Source organism: Balaenoptera borealis (genome assembly GCF_965194805.1).
Source record: "Balaenoptera borealis genome assembly, chromosome: 1".
Lineage (NCBI taxonomy): Eukaryota > Metazoa > Chordata > Mammalia > Artiodactyla > Balaenopteridae > Balaenoptera > Balaenoptera borealis.
The window spans coordinates 85199350-85226094 of NC_138860.1; the positions used below are offsets into that span (position 1 = coordinate 85199350).

A 26745-nucleotide genomic window follows, 5' to 3' on the forward strand; every position below is an offset into this window, starting at 1 on the left:
GCATTTGGTTTGGAGCAAATATTTGCGTATTGCTTAAAGAGCAACAATATCCTCAAATATCCAAGGAAAATACTAAAATTTTATCATCACTTCAGGAGGTAATAAAGGAAAAAATTTCTTAGTTACTTGGAAAAGAGGTTAGTTTTTGTTTGAGGAAAAATAACAGGAGGATAGTCTTGAATGGACAAAGCAATTTCTTTGGGCCAGTCCGTCTCAGCCTTGATTGGAGCAAAAAGCACAATTGTGGAGTCTACGGTTTCTTTGAAGATCTCTGCTGAGTCTATTCATCTCAAAATAGTTTCCATACATGAACTACCTTAATAAGCAATCATGTGTGACTTCCTTCCAGAATCCAGAAGGGTTCAGGGTAAAAATGGCTTTTAAAAGTTCTTCACTTAAAGCTACCTGACCGAATGTCTCTTGAAGAAGAACGAGTGCCATTTTGATGCCTTTGTTCCAATATCAGTCGTTGGTGCCATTGGGCCTCACCATCTGGCCTGTGGCATGAGGTTCCCCTTTTGATTAGGTATAAGCCTTGAGTGGAAAGTGTGGAGATTCCCAAAATTTCCTTGGAAAGTCCAGGGAAGTATTTTCTTTGGAAATCCCATCTTTCTCACCAAAATTTAGATATTGCTTCTGGGCTAATTATTTTTCATTTCATTTTTAAAAAATTTTTATTTATTTATTTATTTATTTGCAGGCCCAGACAAACTTGACTAGAAAAGAAGCCCGGGCAGGGGTTAGGATGAGCACATGACGTGCGACGCGCTCCAACCAATTGAAAAACCACGAAAGGGGGAGGGCGGAAGTGACGAGCCGTATCCCTCCGCGGGGCGAGAGGGTCGGTGGGGGGAGTCAGCGTCTCTCTCCCCCGCGCCAGCTCCCGTACACGGAGCCGCATTCCTTGGCCCCCCCGCCCCCCTCCCTCGGGGCCCCCCCCGCCCCCCTCGGGAAAAAAATCCACCCCAAATCACTCGAACCCGAGGGAGGTTTCCTTTCACCCTCGGGGAGACGAGCTTTCAACGGTTCCCTCTTCTCCGTCTCCCCCCAAGCCCCCGTCCCCTCCCCTGCTCCCACCCCCTTCTCCCGGCGCCGGGTGCAAGGTCCCTTTAAGGCGACGGCGCCTTCCTCGGGTCAGACTACCGGCGGCGACGACCACGGGAGGTGAGTGAGCGAGCGAGCTTTCTCTCTCCCCACCCCCCTTCTCCCGGGGGTTCCGTTATCTTTTCGTTCGGCGAGGCGTTCCGAGGCGAGACAATGAGAGGGGGATGGGGCGGGAGCGCGAGGGGTGGGGGCGGGGGCCCGGTGGCGCGCGCCCCCGCCCCCCTCGCGTGGCGGCGCGGCCCGTGGCGGCGGCGGCGGGCGTGGGGTGCGGCGCGCGAGCGCGTGTGTGAGTGCGTGCACCCGGGGAGCCGCGCGGCGGGCCGGGCAGGCCCCTGTCTGCCTGCCGGTCGCCCCCGGCGCCCGCAGCGGCGCGCGCGCGCGCACTCGCGGTCCACGGCCCCGCACACACCCGACGTCCACACGCACACCCGGCGCGAGGCGTCTCGGAGGAGTGGGCGGGCGCGGGCGCGGGCGGCGGCCCGCTGGGGAAGAGGCGGGGGCGCGGGCGGCGGCGAGACGGCGGGGCGCGGCGGGAGGGGAGGGCGAGGCCGCGCAGGGGAGGCGGGCGGGAGGGGCGGTGGGCCGACGTCCCCCGGGGGTGGGGATGGTGCTCGGCCGTCCCCGCGCCACCCCCGCCGGGGAACGAGTGGGGCGCTCTTTTTGAGCGCGAGGAGGGAAATGAGTGATTGCTTAGTCTCTCCCTTGTGTTATGTAATCCTCGCTCGGGCGTATAGTACACCCGAAGCCTTAGTGCACCGCAGTTTACAAAGTCTCCTCCCCCGGCTCTAAAATTTTGGGGTGGCGCCGTGATTTATAAAATGGGATGTGGCGGAAAAAAGCTTTATTTTCGTATGGTTATATCCTGCCGCGGTGGGCGCCATGTTTATCCCAGGGACTATTTTCTCTAGATTCTTAGCACCTTCTGAAAAAGAGTGATGTCGTTGATCCACCTGCTTTCTCTCCATTCTGCGAGTTGTCCTAATTTCCTCTTCTGTCAGACGCGGGATTCCCTCAAATTGTTAATAATACTGGACGTTTCTCTCATTGTCTTGGATGTTTTCAGCTCAGAAAAAGGTAGAGCTGGAAAGAGTAAGTCGTTTAGCCCAAATCTCTTTTTCGAGATGGAAATTGAGGTACAGTGTCCTATCGGAACAGCCGTCAGTCTGTGGCCCAGCCTTCTGCGCTCTTTTGGAGACCTCCCACCGCAGCTCAAAACCCCACAGAAGTACAATTTCACTTTCAAAGGAATTTTCCCATCTAGTTGAAGGGAAACGGCAGGGCCGGAGGGCTGCTTCTTGGCGAACGACGTTGAATTTTGAGACCCCTTGCTTTTGGAACTGGGAATTGGGCTTTGAACTACTTAGCACAATCGTTCTTAACTTCGGGGTGCATAAAAAGTACCTTGAAGATCTCTAAAAGTGCGGTTTGGGGGGCCTCATCCCCAAGCTTTTTTGGATGGGATGGGGAGAGGGGTATCATCTCTACATTTTTAATCTGCAGTCCTTCAGCTGAGACTGATTAAGGTAACCACCATATTGAGAGTTATTGATCCAGCATAAAGGTGCTCAAACTATAATCTTTGAACACTTAAGTGGCAATCTATGCCCTTGATTTCCTTCCCCTTTCGTATATTATGGTTATAATGTACCAGCTATGCTGATGTATCTCAAACTAAAGGAACTAACAGAGTGAAGACTCTTGGGATGAACAGAATTTTGTTAGTTTCCACCCCCACCTTGAACCAGTGGTATAATCTAGAAAAGCAGTTCCCAAAATGTGGTCTGCTGACCCCTGGGGATCCCCTCAGGCCCATTCAGGAGAGCTTCGAGGTCATAACTGTTTTCAAAATAATACTGAGACACTTTATCTTTTTCACTGACATCTGCACTTATGATCCAAAAGCAACACTTAATAAAACGACTGCAGGAAACTCTATACTTACTTGAGAATGTCTTTGATGAAGCAGTAAAAATAATTAGTTTTATTAAATTTCAGCCTTTTAGTACATGTCTTTTTAATTTATAAGAATCTGTGACCATCCATGTACAATGCCTGGTGTCAGTCTATTTATCTCTTGTAAAAATAAAATACAGTGTGTGTGTGTGAAAAAAAAAAAAAGAATCTATGACCAAATGGGAAGTGTGCCTGAAGCACTTACACTGCCTGCTGAGGTAGGTCTTGGTCATAAGGAAAGGCATTTGTGAGATTTAGTTCTGAGTTGCTTGTTTCCTGGAACAGCATTTTTACTTGAAAGAACGACTGATAAACTACAGTTTTTAACACTTAAGTGTTTGCGGATGTTTTCTTGAAAAAAGTGTGAGCTTGTCACTTCAAGGAAAACAATTGACAGTATTTGTTCCCAGTGATAAAAATTTGAGAGTGAAAATTAGAATTTTTAAAATTTAAGGTACATCAGTGGATTTTAACATAACATTCATTGATAGGGTTTCAGATTCCAAGATGCAATTATCCTTTAAGAAACTATCATTTGTCTAGTTTTAGTACTATATCAATATACAAACTATCTGAAAAGGTTTTTAGGATACTTTTCCCTTTTTCTATCTGTGTGACAGCAGATCTTCGTTATATACTTAACCAAAACAACATAGAACCACAGACTCAATGCAGAAGCAGTTATGAGAATCAAACTCTTCTATTAACCTAGACATGAAAGATTTGCAATAACGTAAAACGTTATTTCACTCTTTGGGGGAAAAATAGTAATTTTTAATTGAAAGTGTTATTTAGGTTAACATGTAATGGGTTTGTTTTTGAATATACTGATAAGTATTTACATTTTTTACATTTTAATTTCTAATGTAAATATCAAAAGGTAAAGTCCACATAAAAAAAAGCTCTTTGGGATCCTTAATAATTTTAAGAATGTAAAGGGGTCCCGAGACCAAAAACTGGGTCTGTCCTATCCTTCTGCTCCTGAGATCATCCAAATCTGTCTCCGTATAGAAACTTCCGGAGAATTCAGAAATGTTGGAGTTAATAATGGAAGAGGCAGTGACTTGGGGAAGAATTCCGGAGCAAAAAAAGCTTAGTAAATATCCCAGCCAGGATTCAAACCAGCTGTAACCTAGGGCAACTTACTCTCTAAACCTCGTTTTGACCTCATCTGTAAAATGTATTACTTAGGGTATATAGTGAGAATTAATTGTAATAATGAATGTAAAGTGCATAATAATGCCTGTTATTATATCATAGTAAAATAAAGTGTATTCCAGATAATGTTTCAGTCTTTATTCTCCATATATGTGTTTTTGTTGAAAGTGGAGATATTCTGATTTAAATTACAAACCCTAGAGCTGGTGGTATCTTTGTCATAATATCAGTATGGTAAGACTTTGATAGATTCTTTGGCAATCTGGTTTGTGATAATAAGCCATATTCACAAAAACGTATTTTTACATGTAACTCCGGAGGAGAGGAGAAAGGACTAATGTTTTGCTAGTATTTGGCAGAGTTAAATGAAATTGAGTAGAAATGGAATTTAGACAACATACAACTATCAGTGAAGAAGAACTTTTCTTGGGAGAAGAACTGAATATTGTACCCTTTAAAAATAGGAAACTTAACTGCTCACTTTAGTTGTTTTAGTAACGAGCCCATAATGAATATATTTGGGTCCTTCTTGATAGGAGATTTGCTGCCAGATAAGTGGAAAGTATTTTAAGTTTGAGAATTTTAGGCAGATTTTTAAGACTACTTAGGAACCCATTGTGAATATTATATGTGAGGTTCTACAGCAGTTCCTGTGAGGGACAAAATGGGCCATGCGGAAGACTGGGGAAATAAACGCTTTTTATTACAAGTTTAACAATAATTAGTTTTATAGCCATACTAAGTATTCAGCCCTGTAGGTTTTCTGGAATTAATCCCTTTTAAAGTCAAAAATTGAAGTAACTTGAATACCGACTGTTTTGAGGATTATTATTGTTTATTTCTCACTCAGGAGCAAGAGAGTGGTATTCTTAAATTTTTTGTTTACGACATTTTTTCTGTTTCAAATGTTCTTTTTATCTTGATTTATGGGTGGGTATGCGCTAGCAGTGAATTGAAAATGTTAGATACTGAATTCTTCATTCCTGGAGTTTACTTTAGAGCTATAAAAGAACCAGACAAATTAAAGGAATTCAACGCTTCAAGAGCCAAATCTGTCTGGAGAGTTTTGGTAGAAAACATGTTTTCCTAATCTTATTTGAGGTGAAGATAGGTAGACATTTCTGCCCATTAAATACTTCAGAAGTAGACTGACAGTTGTAACTGAGGGATTCTTTTTGCCGCTTTTAAATAAGATTGTATAAAGGGTCTCTTTGTATCTTGCTTTTCAGTTATGTAGGCTTTTACTGACTAGCTGATTTTGTAGGACCTGAGTATAAGGTAGACTACCATATTTGCCGGCATTTAAGATACAATTCAGTCCTCCCTAGAATGGTATGTATCTGGTACACCCATATTATGCATGGAAAGATGAATGCCAAAGACTTAAAGACTATGGGAATCACTAATAGTCCTGTGTGAGTTGCAGTGTTGAGTAAAACCTACTGAGTGCACGAAAATCATATTACCAGTGTAATTACTGCTACAAAATACAGAAACCAGATAGGTTACCAAGATGTCAGATAATCATGATGCGTTGATTAACGGAAGACGGCAGTGTTCATGTCATCTTATAGTACCTCCTTGGTAACCTGTATAACTCAACTTCGATTTATTTTTTCTAACATTTAATTATTGTGCAACATCTTTAGAAATGTGTATATATAATCTATTTGAAAATTGCTCCTAGAAATGAGAACGAGTTTACAGAAAATTCAACCCATGAGGCTACCAGTTTGATTTGGTAAATGGCAAAAAGAAAATGGCAGAATATAGTAGAACAAAATATCACAACCAAGATATGAGTAGGTAGTTTTTCCCTGTTACTTTTTTCTTTTTTTTTTTTTTTTAATTTCAGCGTTATTGAGGTGTAATTGATGTATAAAATTGTATAATGTTAAACTGTACATCATGGTGATTTCATATACATAAATATTGTGAAAGGATTCCCCCCATTCAGTTAATTAACACATCCATCACCTCACATACTTATCTTGTGTGTATGTGAACTCTACTCTTTTAGCAAATCTCAATTATAGTGTTATCAACTATAGCCACCATATTTTATGTTAGATTCTCAGACCTTGTTCATCTGATCCCAACTTTTTATTTTAAGAAAATTTCATGCATGTAAAAAAGGTGAAAGAGTACTACAAGGAGTATCTACAATGAACCCACCACCTAGACACAATGATTTTTTTTTCATAAATTTATCCATTTATTTATTTTTGGCTGCGTTGGGTCTTCATTGCTGCGTGCGGGCTTTCTCTAGTTGTGGTGAGCGGGGGCTACTCTTCACTGCGGAGCTTGGGCTTCTCTTGTTGCGGAGCACAGGCTCTAGGCACACGGGCTTCAGTACTTATGGCTCGTAGGCTCTAGAGCACAGACTCAGTAGTTGTGGTGCACTTGCTCCGCGGTATGTGGGATCTTTCCAGACCAGGGCTCGAACCCACATCCCCTGGATTGGCAGATGGATTCTTAACCACGGCGCCACCAGGGAAGTCCCGACACAACCATTTTTAATGTTGGCATATTTGACGTCTGTAAGAAAACGCCAAAATATATATTGGCTGAACCACCTGAAAGTCACAGTCATGATACTTCCACTGAACATTTCATGCATTTGCTAAGAATAAATACGTTCTCCTACATAACTCTAATACCACTATTTTTTCTAAGAAAATTAAAAATCATTTCCAAATATCATCTTGTATCTAGTCTATATTCAAATGTTCCAGTTCTCCCCAATATGTCATTTATAGCTTTTTTATGAACCAGAATCCAGTAAAGGTTTACATGTTGCCTTTTGTTACATTGCTTTAGTTTCTTTCAGTCTGGTTTAGTCTTCTCACTCTGTGTGTGGGCATTCATGTATACATGTGTGTGTGAGATTGACATTTTTAAACTGTTAGTAGTTTTATAAAATATTCCATATTCTGCACTTGTCTGGTTATTTCCTTTTAAAATGTCCCACTTTTTGGATTTATCTCATTATTTCCTTGAGGTGCTACTTAACTTATTCCTCTACTGCTGTGTTTCCTAAAAACTGGAAGTTAAATTTAAGTGCTTGATTTGATTCAGGTTAAACATTATTGTCAATAGCTTTTGTTTGTTTGTTTACAAAAGAACAAGCCACAGACCAAACAGCTGATGACAGGTAGAGTTTGGATTATTGACTAACATTTTTCTATTTAAACTTATTACTGTCTTAACTTTTGGCTTTGAGACATAGAGCTGCTTCCGTAATTTTAAGTTCAAGCATAACAATAGGACTTTGAGAAGGACCGCAGAAGTAAGTTTGCATCGTGTCATTTTGGTTCACTGCTCTGTGGAAAGTTGAAGAGGCAATAAGAGCTGATATATTTAGCAAAAGCAACCCACAGAGGAATAGTAAAGGGCACAACCAGAAATTTTAGAAATGGAGATTTTGGGACTTTGGGAAATTATTTTCACAAAGATTATTTACCAGTTAATACTGATAGTAACCATAAATTTACAGAATTAACATCATAATGCTTAAGTTTTATAAGGAGAAATTACGTACTTAGGCAGCAACAAGTTTCACAGGTAGATCATTATAGGGTGAAACAAACTAGATGTATATGAGTTTTATAAAAATGTTTTTACTGTGTTAAGATGTAACCATTTGAACAATTCATAGGGATCTTGTTCTCATCTCTTCTGTTGCAGAGAGGATACATTATTTTAAAAAGAAATGAGAAAATTAACATAACATTGTAAGTCAACTATACTTCAATTAAAAAAAAAGAAATGAGAGTTCTTTATGCATAGAACGTGGGATGATTTTTAAAAAAAATTTTCCCCTTCAGAACATGGATTCAGTTTGATCAGGGTTTCTCAATCTTGGCACTATTAACATTTTGTGCCAGATAAGTCCCCATCTGTCTCATGCATTGTAGGATGTTTAGTAGCACCCCTGGCCACTTGCCACTAGATAGATGCCAGTAGCACCCTTCCCCAACCCCACTCCTAGTTATGACTACCAAAAATGTCTCCAGACATTCCTGTATGTCTTCTGGGGGCAGATTATCCCTGTTTGAGTATTACTGAGTTGGATAAAAGCCACTGGCATATGTGGATTCCTTAATGATCTAGGTTTCCCTTTATATAACCTATGTACAGCCGTTGAACACAGTTCCCTTCTGCAGATATGCTGCACAGCTTGGACTGTGCTTAGTATATGTTGGAGAACACTGGAATATGATGACATTTTTTAGCTCTATTGGAAATTTTATTGAAGCTAGAAATGAGCTCTTCATTTGTAAGGTGTAGGTCTTTTGCTTTATCTCATCCCCCTCCCACCTCCCAGTTTGCTTGGAAAAGAACCTTATTAGCTATGTGTTATGGGTAAAGTTTTTGTTAGGAGCAGTTGAGAAATTTGATATCTTTAAGGTGATCTGTTTATATCTTGGCATTCAAGAAAAGACAGTCTTTAAAAAAATAGTTACTGGGGACTATATTCAATATTTTGTAATAACCTGTAAGGGAAAAGAATCTGAAAAAGAATATATATATATTATACATATGTATATTACATACATATGTATTATATATTTTATGTATATGTATGTATAACTGAATCACTTTACTGACACAACATTGTAAATCAGTTGTACTTCAATTTAATAAATAAATAAGAAAGACATGGTTCCTGCCCTCTCAAATATTTCAGTCTAGCAGTTAAGGGAAGAATGTTAAATTAAGTATCTTATACGTTAGTTAAATATGAATGTTCCTGTTGTTTCAGAGTATCAGCTGAGGGCCCCAAACTAGGAGTCATAGGAGCTAAGCAACCCTACATTATGAAGTATGTTACGGGGACTTCCCTGGCAGTCCAGTGGTTAAGACTCCATGCTTCCAATGCAGAGGACGTGGGTTCGATCCCTGGTCAGGGAACTAAGATCTCGCATGCCCTGTGGCGTGGCAGTAAATAGGTAGATAGATAGTAAGTTACAAGACCATCTCTGCAGGACTTGTAAATTGGGTAAGTCAGAAGCTACTTAGGCTAGTGTTTGGAAAATTCGCCATTTCTTTGGAAGTTAAACATACACTTACCCTATGGCCCAGAAATTCCTCTCCTAGTTATTTATCCAAAATAATGAAAACATACGCACATACAAAGACTTGTGCCCAAATGTTCATAGCAGGTTTATTCATAATAGCCTGAAAAATTGAAAACAACTATCTGTCAACATGTGGATGGATAGTTTATCCATAAATGGAGCACTACTCAGTAATAAAAAATAAACAAACTACTGAAAAATGCAACAAAACATAGATGATTATGTTAAGGTAATGAAGGCAGCCTCAAAAAAAGTTACTTGCTAAAGGGCTTGGTTAAACTACATGTGTCCTCTTTGTTAATCTTTGATTGTTCTTAAAAAAATTTTTTTTAACTATATGTAAATTCTGCCAGTGAGGAAAATGATGTAGGCAACTTGTTAGGGGAAGGGAAAGGTTGGAAAAAGAGTGGAAGTAATGAGAATTAGTTAATAAAGTTTAAAAGATTGAAACATCTCAAGTAAGAATCTCAGGAGAAAATAGAAGTTTGTTTTCAGTTTCTAAGACAAGTTTTATTTGTAGATTTGGAATTTTTCTGCCAAATGACATAGAAGTGAAATTGAAGGTAGCTGACTAATAGTTGGGGGTTGATATGGAGATAATTTTATGTTTAAAATGAGCAGAGGGACATCCCTGGTGGTCCAGTGGTTAAGAGTCCGCCTTCCGATGCATGGGACATGGGTTCGATCCCTGGTCCGGGAACTAAGATGCCACATGCTGCAGAGCAACTAAGCATGTGCACTCTAGAGCCTGCGTGCATCACAGCTAGAGAGCCCATGTGCCGCAGCTACTGAGCCCACACACTCTAGAGCCCGCGCGCCACAACTAGAGAGAAGCCCACGCACCACAACGAAAGATCCCGCGTGCCGCAACTAAGACCCGATGCAGCCAAATAAATACGTTTTTTTTTTTTTTTAATTTATTTATTTTTGGCTGTGTTGGGTCTTCATTTCTGTGCGAGGGCTTTCTCTAGTTGTGGCAAGCGGGGGCCACTCTTCATCGCGGTGCGCGGGCCTCTCATTATCGTGGCCTCTCTTGTTGCGGAGCACAGGCTCCAGACGCGCAGGCTCAGTAATTGTGGCTCACGGGCCCAGTTGCTCCGCGGCATGTGGGATCTTCCCAGACCAGGGCTCGAACCCGTGTCCCCTGCATTGGCAGGCAGATTCTCAACCACTGCGCCACCAGGGAAGCCCCCATTTTTTTTTTTTTAATGAGCAGAAAAGTCACTAGCATCTAGACTGCGATCTTGGAATGTCATTCCACACCAAAAGAAATCAGGGCTCCTTAGAGAAATGGCTGATTCTAGGTCTGGGGCAAGAATGTATGAGATGAGCCTGAAACTTATAGCCAGGATTTTATCAAACACAAGGGTTGTGTCAGAAGGACTCAGGAGCTAACTGAGAAGTTCCCAGTAGCCAAAATAGGACACTTTGAGTATCAATAAGGATAACTGCAGTGGATCAAAACATATCAAATATGTTTAAATTGATGTGTCATATGATGTGATACAATGATAGTTTAAGAACAAGCTTATTGGACTTCCCTGGTGGTGCAGTGGTTAAAAATCCACCTGCCAATGCAGGGGACACAGGTTCGAGCCCTGGTCCGGGAGGATCCCACATGCCACAGAGCAACTAAGCCCGTCTGCCACAACTACTGAGCCTGCGTGCCACAGCTGCTGAAGCCTGTGCGCCTAGAGCCCGTGCTCTGCAACAAGAGAAGCCACCACAAGAAGTCCGTGCACCATGACGAAGAGTAGCCCCGGCTCACCGCAACTAGAGAAAGCCGTGTGCAGCAACAAAGACCCAACATAGCCAAAAATAAAATTAATTAATTAATTAATTTTAAAAGAACAAGCTCATTGGTCACTTTGAGGAAATGCTAGTGAAACAGATCATTATTTTGAAAACTGGTAAAGGGAAAGAAGCAAGATGGAAAGAGTCGAGACTTTTACTGTATGAACTGCACCACTGGGTAACCAAATAGTAGATACGTTTTGTTTTTTTTAAATCAAGGTGTTTCAGTTAATAAAAGGGAATGCTAGATTTAGAATGACTAGTTCTAGGCATTGAGCCTGGATGGAAGGATTCCTGATGGAAGAAAATCCTGCCCTTGTGAGTAGTCTTGGGGGAAAAAAATGTTAAACCTGTATCTAATCATGTCTCTAGATCCAGCTATCAATTTCAGGATATACAGAGGCCAGAGGCATATATTAAATGCCATGTGTATGTAATCAACAATATCCAGATTGTAGAAACTGCAAGAGGTGACCTGGTTCTTCAACAAATAAATTACGGTGGGGGGGGATAAAGATGAAGGAAGATCTATAAATTAAAAGAGACCTAAGAAACTTATCAAATAATCATAATATGTGGACCTTATTTGAATCTAAACCAAACAAACTTTAAGAAATACGGTATTTAGTTAAGACATCAAAGCAACCTAAATGTCTATCAACAGAGGAATGGGTAAAGAAGATGTGGTACATATATACAATGGAATATTACTCAGCCATAAAAAAAGAACGAAATAATGCCATTTGCAGCAACATGCATGGACCTAGAGATTATCATACTAAGTGAAGTAAGACAGAGAAAGACAAATATGTGATATCACTTATTTGTGGAATCTAAAAAGTGTTACAAATGAACTTATTTACAAAACAGAAGCAGACTCACAGACTTCAAGAACAAATTTATGGTTACCAAAGGGGAAAGGTGGGGGGAGGGATAAATTAGGAGTTTGGGATTAACATATACACACTACTATATATAAAACAGATAATCAACAAAGACCTACTATATAGCACAGGAAACTCTACTCAGTATTCTGTAATAACCTATATGGGAAAAGAATCTGAAAAAAAATGGATATATGAATATGTATAACTGAATCACTGCTGTACACCTGAAACTAACACAGTATTGTAAATTAGCTATATTCCAATATAAAATAAATTTAAAAAGAAATATGGCGTTTGGGAGAATTTGAGATTTCAGTGTTGACTAGATATTTGATATTAAGAGACTATAAATCTTTTAGGCATATTAATGGTACTATGATTTATCTATTTATTTATTTTAAAATTTGGCCATGCAGCTTGTGGGATCTCAGTTCCCCAACCAGGGATCAGACCCAGCCCCAGCAGTGAAAGCACCGCATCCTAACCACTGAATGACCAAGCAATTCTCTATGATTTTTTTTTTTTTTTTTTTTTGGTACATGATCTTTTCAAGTCCTTATCTTTTAGAGCTACATAATAAAATATTTATAAATATGATATTAGAGATTAGTTTCAAAATAATATGAAGGAGAGAGGGCATAAGTGAAACAAGATTGGTTGATAATTTTTGAAGCTGGGTGATGGATACATGTCTACTCTTGTATATAATTTTTTCTTTTGGCCCCAATCAAGGATCAAACCCAGGCTCCCTGAAGTGGAAGCATGGAGTCCTAACCACTGGACTGCCAGGGAATTCCCTACTCTTGTATATAATTAAAATTGATATCTCATTTTAAGAATAGCAGAAAAGGAATCACTACAGTCTTGATTCAGAGATTCATAGTTGTAATATGATGAAAGTTTGCCCCTTTACTTGGTTACAGTATATGATTCTCAAATTTACTACCTGTGCAAGTTTTTCTCTTGATGTAGCATGGTGTTCCCTATGTGCTGGCCTTTAATTTCTGAAATTCAGGTTTTTACCTGGCACTTTTTCAGAAGAAATGAAAATGTCCCAAAATTGAGTAAGGATTGAAGCTCAATGTAAGTTTTTTGGTTTTGTTATTTATTTATTTATTTGGCTGCGTCTGGTCTTAGTTGCAGTACGTGGGATCTTTCCTTGTGGCCTACAAGTTTCTCTCTAGTTGTGGTGCGCGGGCTCTAGAGTGTGCAGGCTCAGTAGTTGTGGCGCACGGGCTCTAGAGCATGCAGGCTTAGTAGTTGCAGCTGCGGGCTTAGTTGCCTTGTGGCATGTGGGATCTTAGTACCCTGACCAGGAATCGAACCCGCGTCCCCTACATTGGAAGGCGGATTCTTTTTTTTCTTTTTTATAAATTTATTTATTTTATTCATTTTATTTTTGGCTGTGTTGGGTCTTCGTTGCTGCGTGTAGGCTTTCTCTAGTTGCTATGAGCGGGGGCTACTCTTCGTTGCGGTGCGTGGGCTTCTCATTGCGGTGGCTTCTCTTGTTGCGGAGCACAGGCTTTAGGTACGCGGGCTTCAGTAGTTGTGGCATGTGGGCTCAGTAGTTGTGGCTCACGGGTTCTAGAGCGCAGGCTCAGTAGTTGTGGCGCACAGACTTAGTTGCTCCGTGGCATGTGGGATCTTCCCGGACCAGGACCCGAACCCATGTCTCCTGCATTGGCAGGCGGATTCTTAACCACTGTGCCACCAGGGAAGCCTGGAAGGTGGATTCTTAACCACTGGACCACCAGGGAAGTCACTGTTTGTTTTTGCATGTGAGATGTATTCCAAGCCTATGAGTATGTTTATCCTTTATAGCAAAATAATAGGGAAGAGAGGGGAAAATTCCAGAGTTTTCTTTTTCTTGTGAGAAATTAAGTTGAAGGTTTGGTGTAGAAAGAAGTTAAACATGAGTAGACTGATAGTTTGGGAAGATTTATATACTTTAGTACTACATATTTAGTAATTCCTGTCTTCTTTGATCAAAAATAGTTGAAAGGTGGTTATAGGCCATGGATCACTTGGAATACCGCAGAGAATGATGGTGTTCCTTGAGCATCTTGGTAAAGATATTAAATATAGCATTTCACTATATTAATGAGGAGTCCTTTTTTTTAAAATTAATTAATTAATTAATTAATTTATTTATTTATGGCTGTGTTGGGTCTTCGTTTCTGTGCAAGGGCCCCCTCCAGTTGCGGCAAGTGGGGGCCACTCTTCATCGCGGTGCGCGGGCCTCTCACTATCGCGGCCTCTCTTGTTGCGGAGCACAGGCTCCAGACGCGCAGGCTCAGTAGTTGGTGGCTCACGGGCCTAGTTGCTCCGCGGCATGTGGGATCTTCCCAGACCAGGGCTCGAACCCGTGTCCCCTGCATTGGCAGGCAGTCAACCACTGCGCCACCAGGGAAGCCCGAAGATTCCTTTCTGATAGCTGGAAAACTACTGAAGGGTGCTAAATTTGCATTTTTCATTTTTAAAGTTTACAAGAAATTTAATTCAGGTTGATACCTCTATTGTGGCATGGCCCATCTTTTCAACAGAGTTAATTTTTCGACCCTGAGCTATAGATGCTGAAATGAAAGGAATGATCACATTCTGAGATAGAAGAGTCTAGATCAGAAATAAGGACTATTTGGAAAACTTGTTTTCAGTGTCTTTCAGAGATATTTTGGTGTGAGTCATAAAATGTGCTCAGTCAGCGGATTCATTATTTTCTGAGTTGTCAGACCTTGTTGGTTAACTGTCTTCTCCCTTGTAAAAACCTTGAAAAATATTTTCTAAGTGTAATTTTCTTTCCATTTTGAATCTTTTAATTTACATTGGTTGTCTTGGCAGAGCTTGTATCTGAGGAGTTACTTTTCTTTCTCACTTGGTAAAAAGTAGTTAGGACATAAACATTTTTCTTTGCCATTGTTTCACATCTGCCTTTTCCACTCTGTTTCTTAGAATACCTTGTTCATGGTAGGAATAACATAATTTGACTCCCGTCAGATGGAAGAATGTTTCATTATTAATCTTCATTGACAGGATAAAACATGAACTCAGTCTCTTATGATACTATAAATAGTTGAGGTAAAAGACCAGCCTTTGGATGTGCTATTAAAATATTCATAAGCATGACATTGAAAACCACAATTTGCATTCAGATAGCTCTGCTTATTCCCAAGGAAAGTTTTCTACAGATTGCTCAACGTATGTATGGAGAGTTTGCTTGCAGCTGGTCACAGCTGAAAGAAGGTCCTTGAAAACCATCTGTAGAGGTTATCCACAGTTTATATTCATTCTGCTGGATATTTGATAGTATGCATTAATTGTCTGTTGGCTGTGGGCTCTAAGAAAGTTACACAGCAAAGAACAATAGTATAAAATTAAGCAGTTAGAAAAGAGTTGTTTAGAATGTTACCTCTTTCAGTGGAACTAGACTGGAAAATACAAAAGTGTGTTGTGTAGTCTTTACTCAAAGAATGCCTTTGATATGGATTTGGCTTCTTTTTAATTTGGTTTCTGGCTAGCATTGTCTTTTGTATATGTAAATTAAATACAAAACTAAGAAAATTTAAGTTGACACTTTAGAGCTTTTTCTTACTCTGCTCATACCTTCTCTCCTTTGTGGTTTTGGTTTGGGAACACAGAAATAATTAAAATAGAATATTAAGAGACCAGTTAGAATCAAATGAAGCACTTTACCCATTAAACTGTGGGCACTTGACTAGCCAACTTACTGCGGCATTGCTGGAATATTTTAAATTTTCAAGGGGACAACGCCATCTGTTGGGCATCTTGCAAACTAATACTATCAAATTGTAGGGACCTAACTATTTAAACACAAAGGTTAGGTTGGTTGTTTTGTTTTGGTTTTGCTTTAGGGGTGTGGTGAAGAAATTTCTGAGATACTAAGGGCACCCAGAGTCCTTGCCTTAAAAGTTTTGTTTGAACATTGAGCAGTAATGCTACTCCCATTCCAAGACAAAGAAATTGACCTTTAGTCAACTGATACTGGAGGACAGCATAGTAATAATAACTTTGCATTGCAAAGATGAATGTAATTTAAGCAGTGTTTAAGCAGTGTTTTCAAATTAAAGGCTGACTCCCAAAATCATGGTGGAATTTAAGGTAGTAGTTGGGTTGGAATTAGATTGTGACAACTGAGGTTCTCACTTAAGTGCAAAAAGGCTCAGTAATCAGGATAAAATAGTATTTTAATGTATCATTTTTATGCTATTATTTTTATTTTATTTACATTTAAATTTCACCAAACATAGAGCTCAAGTATATCCTGGACCTTTGTTCAGATTTTTGAAATAAAGATTAATGGACAGACAGCTTTAAGGATGCAATGTATTTAACATTGCACAATATATTACATGATTAGAGAAAATTTAGAGGGTGGTATAACTATATACCTTTATACATTTAGTAGCACAAATATAGGGACAAGCCATGCAGTTGAGGAAAAACCCATTAAGGACTGAACAGAGAGGTCTTGGTTGCTGACAGAATCTCCCCTTGACTTCAGACTTGAGACAAACCAAGGAGTCTATCAGTATACGAAAACCACTGAGTTCAGAACGGTAACAACAGGATAGATATTAAGGAACTGGCCCTTGCCAATTAGGATTGTGGGGGCCAGTCTGAAGCAAGCAGGGTTGGCTGGAGGCTGGAAATGTTGCAGCTCAAGTCCAGAATCAGTAGAACAGCAGTCTAGAGACAGAATGGTTAGCGCTTTCTTCAAAACTTCCCGGTTTTTCAAACAAGTTCCTAGGGTGCTTTCCTCAAACAGCAAATCTATCATTTTTTAAAGCTCAATATTAATGCAAAAAATTTCATAATGAGCAAAATATCGATTTTAAATAAAGCAGGATTTGACCCTCCACTTGCATGATTCGCCTCACCCTAATCCCAGCCCTGGGTATTATAGATTACATTTTTATAACCCTAATTATTAAATAATTTGCTGTGGGCTCTTCCACATTAATTTTTTTTTTTTCAAGAATAAAAGTTATACTTCTGGAACCTTGGAAATGGGGGGGAGGTTAGGGGAAATGGTAGAGGGAGCACAAGGGAATAGGTTACCAATAGTCAGGAATCTGATTCCATATTTTGTATAAAACTATTTCTCCCATTCTGAGGTCAATATCTTATTCAATCTTCTTTTTCTTTTAGCATGGCGGACACCGACCTCTTTATGGAATGTGAGGAGGAGGAGTTGGAGCCATGGCAGAAAATCAGTGATGTCATTGAGGATTCTGTAGTTGAGGATTATAATTCAGTGGATAAAACTACTACAGGTAACAAAAATTCTTTTGCTCTTAGATCATTGTTATATTGACTGAATTGAATGGCATTTTTGTTAAGAAAGTGTGAGGTGGAAGAAGACTTCAAGAATCCAGGGTTGCTTCACTGTGGCACTGGTGCTACCTTTTTCCCCCGTGCTCTGGTCTGTAAGTGCTTTGGTTTCCTTGTACATAAAGCTAGAAACACTATATTTAATAAATTGAAAACATTGAGAATTGGATTAACCAATGTTTTTCAAACACATAAGCAATCCTCTTACCAAATGATGTATGAACAAGAATGCAAAGGTGTGTGTCAGTGCTCATTTATATACCCAGTCAAAAACAGGTTCCCATAGTCTTGGGGAATTTTTTGTTTGTTTTACTTGAACTTGGTTTCCTTTGTGAGCTGAGCAGAATTTGCTTCGTGTCTGCCTCCATGGACAGTTTACAAACTTAGGCTTGTTAGCTTCTCTTTCAAAAAGGTGATGTTGCAGGGTCAAATTCTAGATTGCCCTGAATTCAGAAACTGAGTGGTAGTTCTTTTCCCCTCTAAATTGTATCTGTTGCTCTTTTTTTTTTTTTATCTTTCCTGCCTTGAGAACTGAAGATGGCATTGGTTTGGGCTGAAACAGGACAGTTCAGGGTCTTGTGGACGGCTTACTAATGCATGGTTATGAATACCAGTAGTGGAGATAATAAGCCTTTGAGTTCTAGAGGTTTGCTTGTGCTATATAAGCAAAACAGTAAAATCCGGGTTCAGTGAGCTCGTAATCTAACTTAATTAACCAGGAAATGTGAGACAAAGAAGAAGGCATTGTGTCTAATTTGTGGTGTGAGGGACACATAGGAGAAATCAGATGAACAGTTGGATTTACGAATAAAGCAGGAAAGGTTTTGGGTATAGAGACCCACAGTAAGATGAAAAGGGAAGATTAGAACAGTATCCTTTAGTGTCATCTGTCCCTGTCTCCAAGTGACTGTGCCTCCCCTTCCCCACAGTTTCTGTGAGCCAGCAGCCTGTCTCGGCTCCAGTGCCCATCGCTGCCCATGCTTCTGTTGCTGGGCACCTCTCTACATCCACCACCGTTAGTAGCAGCGGGGCACAGAACAGCGACAGTACAAAGAAGACTCTTGTCACACTAATTGCCAACAACAATGGTAAGTGGGATTATTGGGAAATTCTTCCTGGGCTAGAGGGGTGAGAGACTAAAAAAGGTCTTAGGAACAGCTGTACCTGTTCAGTTTTAGGTACTGATGTGGTTCTGCTGGTGTTGGAGTGAGTTTAGTACTGATTCTCTGATATGGAAGTAAGTGGTGCTGTTCCTTCTGAGTTAGTGCTGAATCGATGCTAGTGTTTCAAGTCAGAGGGCAGCTGATTCTTTTTGCTGATAACTTCTAGGAAAGAAAATGTAAACCCCAAATTCCTAACTATTAAAGAGATGTGGGGGGGGGTTGTTTGATTGTTTATATTTTTTAATTAGAAGAGCCCCACTAGTCTGCTAAGAATTGTCCGAGAGCAGCCTTGTTCTATATTTTCTTTGGCAGATTCATTTGGTTATTGGTTCCTGGGTATGAAAAATAGGACAGGGTTGTTGTCTACCTGAAAGAATGGTGAAAGAGAAGTGTTTTTTAATGAGTTTATTGACTAGAGAAGTTACGTAGTATTGGTTTCTGTTTCGTTTCTGATGACTGTTTCTACATTCTGAAAGTAAGTTACTGGCAAGTTATGACTCAAGATTCATGTGTAGAATAAGCACCTTCATAGAATCATTGCATTGCTATAAAAGACTTATTTTTACGTATTTTATTTCCTTTAGCTTTATTAATACAAGGATAATATGTGCATTGTAGAAAAAGTGGACAGTAAAAAAAAAAAAGAAAACAATTTTTAACTGTAATCTCACTACCTGGAGATAACTATTTGTAACTTACTCTGTACATATATGTACTATTATGTACATCTGTATGCTATGTGCAGTGATTCACTTTTTATAAAAATGGATCCATACAGATTGTACTTGCTTTTTTTCCTTAATATATAGTGAATATCTTCTCATTTTAATAAATCTTTTTGTAACATTTTGATGACTATTTCCCATTGTTTGGTTAACTGTTATTAGCAATAGGTTGTAAAGGAGTGTACTATTACTTTAAAGGGCTATTGTGAACATCTCTGTGTCTCTTGTCTCTCTTGTCTTTTCTCACATCCGTAGTTCTGAGAATACATTTCTAAGTGTCAAATTGTTGGATCAAAGGTTATCACAATTTTTAAGGATTTTGATCAATGTTTTTCCTGGATTGGCCATCTAGAAATGTTGTATCCATTTTCATTTCCATTAGAAGTGTACCTGGTGTTCTTAGTGTTGGATGTAACCATTTACCTCCCTTATTGTTGGACATTTACTACAATCCCATTTTTTTGTGTTTACAAACAGTGCTGCAGTGAACATTCTCAGGCATTGTATCTGTGCCCGCTGTGTAAGCATATCTGTAATATAAAGTGAGATTGCTGGGTCAGGCATTTAAAATTTGTTAGTGTCAAATTGCCATAATAGATTGCTCTACATAAGTGGATACTGAAAAAATAAAATTTTTTAAATTAATTAATTAATTAATTATTTAATTTTGGCTGTGCTGGGTCTTTGTTGCAGCTCACGGGCTCTTCGGTGCGGTGTGCGGGCTTAGTTGCGGTATGTGGGAAGTTGTGGTGCACAGGCTCCCTAGTTGCAGTGCGCAGGCTCTAGAGCACGTGGGCTCAGTAGTTGCAGCGCGCAGGCTTAGTTGCAGTATGAGGGATCTTAGTTCCCCGACCAGGGACTGAACCCAGGCCCCCTGTATTGGGAGCTCAGAGTCTTAACCACTGGACTACCAGGGAAGTCCCTGAAAAAATAATTTTTATCACATGGAAAATCCTTAAAATTTTTTTAAACTTATAGTGACCCTCATATATATAAAGATGAGGAACCTCTATCTAGAGATTTTCTCATTTTTACAGATGTAGAAACCAAGGCGTGGAGAGTCTAAATAATGTACTTAAGGTCAAATAGTAAGTGACTAAACTGGATTTGAATTACTTAGACTGCAAAACTTGTGGCCTTCCCACCGTATTATACTACTTTCCTATGTTTCTCTTAAAATAAGCTGTCAAAGTGCTATTAGCAACCAGTTTAGCTAAATTTTTCTTTGATCCCAGCGTTCCAAGGCCCATGATGAGCATCTCATGACACACTGATGTGACCTACTCTCTTTGAATGGACCCTTGATTCCTGTGGCCTGTGTACAAAAATTTTTTGAAATATGAAAATGGATTTTATTTACTTTAGAAAGCTCTAGTATTCAAATTAAAATGTTAACCTGTATTCATGGTTTTAAAAACAAAAGGGTATAGACTGGTAACCACAGTTACATATGTCTTGTGTGTTCATCCAAAAATTCTTTCATGCTGGGAGTTCCCCGGTGGTCAAGTGGTTAGGACTCCGTGCTTTCACTGCCGAGGGCCCGGGTTCAATCCCTGGTTGGGGAACTAAGATCTATAGGCCATGGGGTGCGGCCAAAAAAAAAAGGGGGCTCAAAACTTCTTTTATGCGTAGATAAGCACACAGTTGTGTGACTTTCTAAAATCAGATACTCTTGAAATGCCAGCGTTATTCATTATAGCCCAGAATTGGAAACAACCTAAGATGTTGAATGAATAAGCAAAATGTGGGACTTCCCTGGTGGCGCAGTAGTTAAGAATCTGCCTGCCAGTGCAGGGGACACGGGTTCGATCCCTGGTCCCGGGAAGATCCCACATGCCGCGGAGCAACTAAGCCCGTGCACCACAACTACTGAGCCTGCGCTCTAGAGCCCGAGAGCGACAACTACTGAGCCCGAGTGCCAGAACTACTGAAGCCTGTGCGCCCAGAGCCCGTGCTCCACGACAAGAGAAGCCACCGCAATGAGAAGCCCGTGCACTGCAACGAAGAGTAGCCCCCGCTCGCCACAACTAAAGAAAGCCCGCGCGCAGCAACGAAGACCCAACACAGCCAAAAATAGATAGATAGATTTCAAATAGGCCACATATATGACCCCATTATTATGAAATGCCCATAATAGACAAATGTGTAGAGACAGAAAGTTAGATTGTTGGTTACCAGGGCTGGGGGGAGGAGAATGGGGAATAACTGCTAATGGGTATAAGGTTTCTTTTTGAGGTGATGAAAATGTTCTGGAATTAAATAGTGGTGATGATTGCACAAATCTTGTGAATATACTAAAAGCCTCTAAATTGTACACTTTAAATGGGTGATAAAATATGTGTGGTATGTGAATTATATCTCAATAAGGCTTTTTTCTTTTAACGAAGTGTTAGGAATAAAATTTTAGAACATTTTTACTATTATTTTTGCTGTTCTTCAGAATCTACCACTCAGCATTTAGAAATTATTCGTATAGTTCTGACTGATCATATGTTTGCATTGGAAAGGAACATTATGAAGTGAAACGAACCACTGCTTAATTCTGAGCTGTGAATGATATGAATTTAATGTTATAAATTTTTTACTGTAATTATGATTTTCAATTCCTGTTTGGTCCATTTCAACTCCATTTAGCCCTCTTATTTCTGGGGTTTAAGGCTGTGTAAGTGAACTTAAAAGAATGAAGAAAAAAAAATCAAGACCTTCAGATTTGTAAAACAGAACATGTTGTGAGAGAAGCTGCTGAATCTTCTATTATTTAATCAGTTTATGGCTGTGGTACCTAGATTATTTGAGAGCAAACTTACAGGTAGGGGATTGGTCAGATAATTCTTTTAAAGGCTTTTTTAAGTCTCAGGGTTCTAACTGCCTCTTTCATTCTCTGGAAATGGAACTTCATAAGACCTTTGAATTGTCAGAATTTCTTTTAGGAAAGACTTAATAAGAATGCAGAAATCATTAAAAACAACTCATTTGTTAGAATTGGAATTATTATAATTCATTAGAATTATTAGAATGAATTTATAGAATACATTAAATAAATATTTACTCAGTGTGACTTTAATTTATCCAGTGTGACTTGCCGTGTGCTAGTTTTTGCTTTCAATTGAATTGTAAACCTAGTCTAGGCTTAGAAACCTACTTTTTTATTTGCACTTTATTTTTGGAAAAGTCCTAACAATCCACCAAAATTCAAACATGACCCTGATGTCAGAGAGAATATTTGCAGAAAATGCTTGTGTTAACATTCTTTATAGTAGTAGAGTATGTGTAGATTTCATGAACAAGGCCTGTCTTTTGAGACTTGCTAATGCTGGTTGATTTCACATAAATGCAAAAAATTTTCCATCCTTCCCTTCCTATATTTAGTTGAGATGTTGAGTCAGTGATTATCTTAAGAATTCTTAGGCTTAGATAAATAACAGATAATTTATTTTCTTTTACCCTAGCAGTTAAAATAGTGAATAGAAAATACATGGTTTTGCTTAGTCAATATTTTTCAACCAGAAATTGCAAAGGAGTAAAAAAGAGATGGATGGGGAACCTATAGATTAAAAGAGATTGAAGAGGTATGTCATCAGTTATACTTTATGAACCCTTTTGTAACCTAATTCAAACAAAAAAATGTAATTTTCAATTTGAATTCTAACTGGGTATTTGATATTAAAGAATTATTCATTCATTCATTCATTCATTTATTGCCGCACAGTGCGGCATGTGGGATCTTAGTTCCCCCACCAGGGTTGGAACCCGTGCCCCCTGCAGTGGAAGCGCAAAGTCCTAACCACTGCCAAGGAAGTGCCAAGGAAGCTCCCAAGAATTGTTGTATATATTTAACTTTATTGAGGTATAATTGACAAATAAAATTGTAAGATATTTAATGTGTACATTGTGATTTGGTATATGTATGCATTGTGCAAGGATTCCCACTATCTAGTTAATTAACACATCCATCACCTCACATATTTATCCTTTTTTGGGGGTAGGGATAGGGGGTAGTGAGAACATTTAAGTTCTATTCTCTCAGCAAACTTCAATTATATCCTACAGTATTATCCACTATAGTTACAGAATTATTATAATATCTTTTAGGAGTGATAATGGTGTTGATATTTCCTCTTTTTTAAAGTCCTTATCTTTTAGAGATATATACTGAAATATTTATAGATGAAATGATATGATCCGAAGCTTGTATCAACATAATATGGGAGCTGGTAAGAGAATGGGAAGTATAGATGAAACAAGATTGGCCTTAAGTTGATAATTATTGAAGCTGCTATAGGTACATAGAGATTTATTATAGTGTTCTATTTTTATATGTATTTGAACATCTCCATAATAAAATATTTAAGTTAAAAAAATATATATAGGGCTTCCCTGGTGACGCAGTGGTTGAGAATCTGCCTGCCAATGCAGGGGACACAGGTTCGAGCCCTGGTCTGGGAAGATCCCACATGCCGCGGAGCAACTAGGCCCGTGAGCCACAACTACTGAGCCTGCGCGTCTGGAGCCTGTGCTCCGCAACAAGAGAGGCCGCGATAGTGAGAGGCCCGCGCACCGCGATGAAGAGTGGCCCCCACTTGCCACAACTAGAGAAAGCCCTCGCACAGAAACAAAGACCCAACACAGCCATAAATAAATAAATAAATTTAAAAAAATATATATATATATAGAGAGAGAGAGTCAATAAATTGGCAGTATAATTAGCATAGCTAGAATTTGGAATTTTTTATCTGTCAACATCTATAATTACTAGTCTGCTGGCGCAGTAACTATGAGGGTCTAGTCCACTGATGGACTCTCAGTTTCTGGGAGAACATGGGACAATCCAAGGTTGGCCCATTAATAGCCACCTGTATACCCACTTTGGTGGTCTAGCTCTGTAGCTAACTGTAGTGACACCATTTGTCAAGTGGAACTTAAAGCTTCAGAGGAGTCCATCCCATTCTGGTGATTTGAGGTAAAAAGTTGCAGTATTTTGCTTGAATCTTTGATTTAGGTATTGGGTTGGCCAAAAAGTTCCTTTGGTTTTAAAATAAAAATAAAAGACACACTTTTCATTTTCACCAAGAACTTTATTGAACAACGTATTCACCGTTTTGTTCCACTACCTTCTGCCATTTTTCAGGCAACTTCATAATTCCATCTTCCCAAAACTTTTTATCTTTTTGACCAAAGAACTGTTCCAGATGCCTTTTACAGTCTTCCAGGGAATTGAAATTTTTTCCATTAAGAGAATTTTGTAAAGACTGAAATAAATGGAAATCCGAAGGTGCAATGTCTGGTGAATACAGTGGATGAATCACAACTCCCCAGCCAAGCTGTAACAGTTTTTGCCTGGTCATCAAAGAAACGTGCGGTCTTGTATTATCCTGATGGAAGATTATGCATTTTCTGTTGACTAATTGTGGACACTTTTTGTCGAGTGCTGCTTTCAGTTGGTCTAATTGGGAGCAGTACTTGTTGGAATTAATCGTTTGGATTTCCAGAAGGAGCTCATAACAGAGGACTCCCTTCCAATCCCACCATATACACAACATCACCTTCTTGAGATGAAGACCGGCCTTTGCTGTGGTTGGTGCTGGTTCATTTTGCTTGCCCCATGATCTCTTCCATTCCACATTATTGTACAATATCGACTTTTCATCGCCCATCACAATTTTTCCGTTTTAAAAACAAAATATTTTTGTTGCATTTAAGTAGAGAATCGCATGCAGAAATAAGGTCAAGAATGTTTTTTTCGCCTAACTTATGTGGAACCCAAACATCAAAGTGATTAACATAACCAAGCTGGTGTAAGTGAATTTCAGCGCTTGATTCAGATATTTTGAGTATGTCGGCTATCTCCCGCGTGGTATAACGTTGATTGTTCTCAGCTAATGTCTGGATTTGATCGCCGTCAACTTCAGCTGGGTTACCCAGCCGTGGAGCATTGTCCAGCGAGAAATCTCCAGCACGAAACTTCGCGAACCACTTTTGACACGTTTGATCAGTCACGACACCTTCTCCATACACTGCACAAATCTTTTTTTGCATATCAGCGTTTTTACCTTTCTTGAAATAATAAAGCATAATATTGCCAAAAATGTAAATTTTTTTCTTCCATCTTCAGTATTAAAGTGACTACACAAAAAGTCAACAGTCTTGATAAGTTTTTTTTAAATGCATGCTGATATGACAGCTGTCACAATACAATCTAACAAAATTGTTTTGAATGAAGTTAAAGACAACTAAGTGCTACTAGAGCCATCTTACAGAAAAAAAGAACGTGCTTTTTGGCAAACCCAATATTTTGGCTCTCTGAAATAGAATTTCTGTTTTGGAGTATTCTTTGTAAATCAGGAAACTTAGTATAAATGATTTTTTAGCCAACTGTAGCAAATACAGGACTTAAAAACATTACAGAATTACTTTTAACACACATGAAAAAGAATTTAAAATATTTCAAAAAAATTAGCCAGTTTTTTAATATTTATGATATTTGTTACTATTTATTAATGAATGAATCTTCTTAAGTCATATCAGTTTTACTTGGTGTTGATTAGTTTTGGCCAGGTCTTTTCTTTATCAGTTCTGATAACATAAAGAAGGTAGCCTGTCAGTCTCTGTGTTCCCATACCTATAAAAGACAATGGATGTTTAGAGAATCTGTTACATTTCTGAGATTTGACGTGCTAGGAAGAGATCCCATTTTTTAGATTCTGTGTACTTGCTGAATTAATGTTTGTAGATGAATATTCCTCTTTTTAAAAGATAAGGTGGATTAGCTAACAACAAATTACATTCTGATAAAATAGGTTTTTACCTAGTTAAAATGTGGGGAAGGAACTTACATGTTACTTTGTTTTGCTGATTTGGTATGGGGAGATTATTTGTGGTCACTTAAATCATCAGAGTCAAAGTGATAGCCATATAGAAGTCTTACTGTGTGTGTTAAGACATCCCTAGTTAAGATATATGGGGAAGATTTTAGTGAACTTTCCCTTCCTGTGTATTTTCCTGTTAGTTGTAGCTTTGGGTGGAGCTTAAATATTTGGTAAGTTTGGTGACATTAAACCTGAGGTGAGTGACAGTCTTGGATATCTTGATATATGGGGACACCATTTCTTATCTAAGACCATTGTGTTGCTTATAATGGTGGGTTTGTTTTCTCTTACATTGTTTTTTTTTTTTCCTCTTCCCTTTAGCTGGCAATTCTTTGGTCCAACAAGGTGGACAGCCGCTCATCCTAACCCAGAATCCAACCCCAGGTCTGGGTACAGTGGTCAGTCAACCAGTATTGAGGCCTGTCCAGGTCATGCAGAATGCCAATCATGTGACTAGTTCCCCTGTGGCCTCACAACCAATATTCATCACTACACAGGTAAGTAGGACTCTGAATTCTACTGAATTCAGACATGGTAGAGGAGAGAAAGACTATGGGAACCTTTGAAGGCTCTGACTTAAGAGTCTTTAGCATCATTAGAAATGGTTCTAAGTCCTGTCTTTTGATTTGGCTTTCTCATTTGCTAGTTTTTAATTTGATGCTGAC

The 26745-nt window shown here is 39.2% G+C and overlaps 1 protein-coding gene across 4 annotated transcripts in view; it reads left to right on the plus strand.

Moving 5' to 3' along the window:
• Positions 1-832: 832 nt before the first annotated feature.
• Positions 833-26745, plus strand: part of POGZ (pogo transposable element derived with ZNF domain) — a 46827-nt gene continuing 20914 nt past the window's right edge. For 2 of the 4 annotated variants that reach the window (XM_082346357.1, XM_082346358.1), the window contains exons 1-4: positions 833-1164; positions 17144-17268; positions 18256-18414; positions 26402-26577. In XM_082346357.1, coding sequence (XP_082202483.1) covers positions 17145-17268; positions 18256-18414; positions 26402-26577 — 459 coding nt within the window. In that variant the 5' untranslated portion in view covers positions 833-1164; position 17144. The remainder of the gene's footprint in view (positions 1165-17143; positions 17269-18255; positions 18415-26401; positions 26578-26745) is intronic. The other 2 variants (XM_082346359.1, XM_082346360.1) reach the window with 1 other exon arrangement.